The sequence below is a fragment of the Primulina eburnea genome, chromosome 15, assembly GCF_022965805.1.
Source record: "Primulina eburnea isolate SZY01 chromosome 15, ASM2296580v1, whole genome shotgun sequence".
Taxonomy (NCBI): domain Eukaryota; kingdom Viridiplantae; phylum Streptophyta; class Magnoliopsida; order Lamiales; family Gesneriaceae; genus Primulina; species Primulina eburnea.
Window position 1 is genome coordinate 27672713 of NC_133115.1, and position 3698 is coordinate 27676410.

At 39.9% G+C, this 3698-nt stretch overlaps 1 protein-coding gene across 1 annotated transcript; it reads right to left on the reverse strand.

The window, feature by feature from the left end:
* Window positions 1–2531: 2531 nt before the first annotated feature.
* On the reverse strand, window positions 2532–3145 carry LOC140815601 (uncharacterized). The gene is made up of 2 exons (XM_073174678.1): window positions 3008–3145; window positions 2532–2894 (listed from the first exon to the last, which is right to left on the reverse strand). Exons 1-2 carry the CDS (start codon window positions 3143–3145, stop codon window positions 2532–2534), a joined length of 501 nt encoding a protein of 166 aa, XP_073030779.1.
* Window positions 3146–3698: the final 553 nt, after the last annotated feature.

Below are 3698 nucleotides of genomic sequence, written 5' to 3' on the forward strand. Positions count from 1 at the left end.
AGCCAATGATGATGATGATGTTGAATTGAAAAGCATTGATTGGGTCACTTCATGAATGATACTCTTGATTGTTGAAACATGAATTTTGGTACAAATTTTGAACTTTTTGAGCACATATGTGTGGGGACTAGAATTTTGTAGGACAAATGGTGATATTTGAAGGTCTTGTGTGGTTAACTTGAAAGACATCATTTATGAGTTGATTTAGCATGTAAACCCGTGGAAATAAGTCACTGATTGGAACCTTGAATAGAGAATTCGATTTGCCTTGAACTTCACATATACCTCCTTTTCAATGCACTGAATTCAAATATCATACTCCTAACCAGCTATAATCCAAAGTCATATATTCTTAGCCTAGGGAGTACATGTGTGAAAATTGTGCATCAACATGTTGAAATAACAAAGTTTCTTGCAAAAAGAACTTTGAGAAAAAAAGGGAGATGTAAGGTGAGGGGGCAGCCGAAATAAAGGGAATGAAATTCTATTCCTAGGCTAAAAGTTGGAGATGTAAGGAGACGAGGAAAGTCAGACGAAAAGTCTTGACAATTGCACAATGAAAATGATCGGTGTACTCCCAAATTTTAGCCACGTGAGCTTATTTTCCTTCTTTTCGACACCCTTATCTGCACTTAAGAATTTAATAAAGTTCAACTTATGGTTAGTGATAAATGGACACGGGGTGCATGCTAGTGAGACTTGTATTGAAGTGTTAATTGAGTGACTCGCATGATTTGATGCTTGATCTATTTGACGTACGAATGACTAGACCCATCATGACACACACACACGTTCAAATTAGTGTCAAGATTTATGTGTAGATGAGAATGAGTACTCGTTTGTGATTTGACTTGATTATGATTTGTATGTGCGGAAGTTAACCGAGGCATGATCATAAAAGTTGTCAACTCACCATTGACATTTAATTGTGTTGGTTGGTTCTTGGTTGAGTCTTTTATTATTGTTTATTTAGAGTCTCGTGCTTTAACCTATTTTGCTTGAGGGCAAGCAAAAGGTTAGTATGAGGGGGTTGATAGGTGGTGTTTTTCGTGTTTATTGCATTAGTTTTATTTGTGTTTGCATTGTGCATGCATGCATTTCATTTACATTTTGTTCATTTTAGAGTAATCATTTGCATTTTATCATATCTCACTGTTGGGTGATAAATTTCCAGAAAAAATGGTCGAAAAACGGAAAATATAGCAAAGTGTGCAAAGTTGAAGAATTCGGACAGAATACTCGGCGCCCGAGCGGTAGAATTTTACCGCCCGGGCGCGAAAGATGACTAATTGAGCAAGCCTTACAGAAAGTTGGCGCCCGAGCGGTACTTTTATACCGCCCGGGCGCGAGAAGAAGAAGTGCCAGACAGAAAGTTGGCGCTCGGGCGGTACTTTTCTACCGCCCGAGCGCGAATGCCGCACCAGCCGAGGGACATCACAGAAAGTTGGCGCTCGAGCGGTACTTTTCTACCGCCCGAGCGCCGCCTATTTTTAGAAATTATTGTGCGCGATTCTCTACCTTATTTTGGAGGTGTGGTTGATATGGAAAAGGATTGCACGTTTTTGGGGGATTTTCAGACATTATTGAAGGAGCACAAGGAGTTTTTGGAGAGCTTTTGCACTTGGATTGAAGATTCGACGGTTTCCGGGCATCGTTCTTCGCAGATTTCGTCACGTCTCGTATTTCTAGTTTATTTTCCTTTATTTAAATGTTGTTTTGCTTATTTTAATTATGAATTCTAGTAGCTAAACTTTCATATTTGTTGGGATTAAAGGGGATCCTACCCCGAACGTTGAATCGAATTAATTTATATTTTGATTGTGCGTTATTCTTGATTTTACTACTGTTTTATCGTGTCATTAAAGAATAGCTAACTTTAACGACGTTTTTATATCACGAGTGAGTTCGAGAGAATAACGAGTGATAGGATCGAGTAGTAGAATTCGCGGATCTACAATTTACGTAGATATATGAAATTGGATACGTGCCGATAGTCATAGTCCTTAGGGTCGAAAACTAGGGGATTTCATCAATCGAAATGCGATTCATTATTGATAAATAATTAAAGACATTTAATTACTTCATTGAGTGAATTAGTTTGGCATAGCTCGAGAGAGTGTGTTCAATAGATTAGGAAATCCTGTCGGAAGCGTAGATCACGATCGAACGAATTAATTGATTAACGAGGGGTAGGTGAACCGAGATTCCCAACAAATCCATTTCTCATTGAGTTTAATTCAATCATTTTAGATATAAATTCTCATTCATCACTTGTTGAGTCATTTTGATTGCATATTTAATTGAGTATAGTAGGAATAATCACACAAATCAATTTTCGTTGCTAAATGTTAAATAACTGAAAATAGTAATTGTTAAACACAGTCTTCAGCAGAACGATACTCGTACTCACGTACACTATATTATAACTTGACATCGTGCACTTGCGATCAATTTTTGAGCATACAAAATAATATTTTATTGGGAATTTCACTGTGCAAGTTTTGCTCGACCAGAGGTCCCTGAAATGATCTTCAGTACAAGATGTTATTTAAGAGGACAAACCTGAGAGCTTGTCTCTTAATCTTTTGAGCTTGGGTTTTACCTACAGGTAATTCTTTGTTGACAATGAATTTGATCAGGGATATCATCCAAGAATCCTTTGGTGCTGGCAATATCTCTTCATCAGTGGAAAAAATTAGCCGGGTAAAATGCAATACTTCCGGGGTATTGACTTCCGATAAGGAGGCGGCTATTTTGGCCAAAGCATCTGCTTCCCCATTCTCATCCTGGGGAATCTGCTCAATGCTCCAATCCACAAAGAATTTGGCATGGGCTTTAACGAGCTTTAGATATTTAAGCATCCTGCCATCCTTAGCCTCATAAACGTCCTTTATCTGCTAGGTAATTAACTGTGAATCGGAATACAAAATGAACCGGAGGCTCCAATCTCCCAAGAAGCTCGAACACCGGCGAGAGCAGACTCATATTCTGCTTCATTATTAGTTACCCGGGAGTCAATTCTTAATGCCAGTTTAATCTTCTCTCTCGGGGGAGCTATTATCACTACTCCCACCCTACATCCAGAAAGCCTAGACGCCCCATTCACGAATACTCTCAATTCCTCCTCCTCGTTAGGCGGAATCATCTCAGATAAGAAATCTGACAGGGCCTGCGCTTTGATGGCAACCTAGGGCCTATACTCAGTGTCTTATTCTCCCAGCTCCACTGTCAATTTGATCATTCTTCCAGATACCTCCACATGAATCATAATCCTCCCGAGAGGACTATTAGTAAGGCAATCGAAACTAAGGCCGCAGTTTTCGGGCAGTCATAATCAAAGCCAGAGCTATCTTCTCTACCTCACTGTACTGGACCTCGGGACCTCTAAGAGCATTGCTGACATAATAGACAGGCTTCTGATCAGAGCCTTCTTTGTTTATAAGTACTGAGCTGACAGCATACTCTGTAGTGGACAAATAGACAAATAACTTCTCCCCGGGCTCTGGCTTCATTGAGACAGGAAGCTCCGCCAGGTGACTTTTAAGATCTTGGAAGGCATGTTCACATTTCTCATCCAACCCAAACTGCTGCACTTTCCGAAGGACATGGAAGAATGGGTAACTCCGATGTGCTAATCGGGATATGAACCGGAAAAGTGAAGCAATTCTCCCAGTCAGTTTCTGCACCTCTCGATCGAG

Bases quoted from the DNA above. Each gene is read 5' to 3' on its own strand.
- LOC140815601 (XM_073174678.1), bottom strand. From the start codon at position 3,145: ATGATTCCGCCTAACGAGGAGGAGGAATTGAGAGTATTCGTGAATGGG. The intron at 2,895-3,007 runs GTAACTAATAAT...ATTACCTAGCAG, and splicing joins CATTAAGAATTGACTCCCGG to ATAAAGGACGTTTATGAGGC.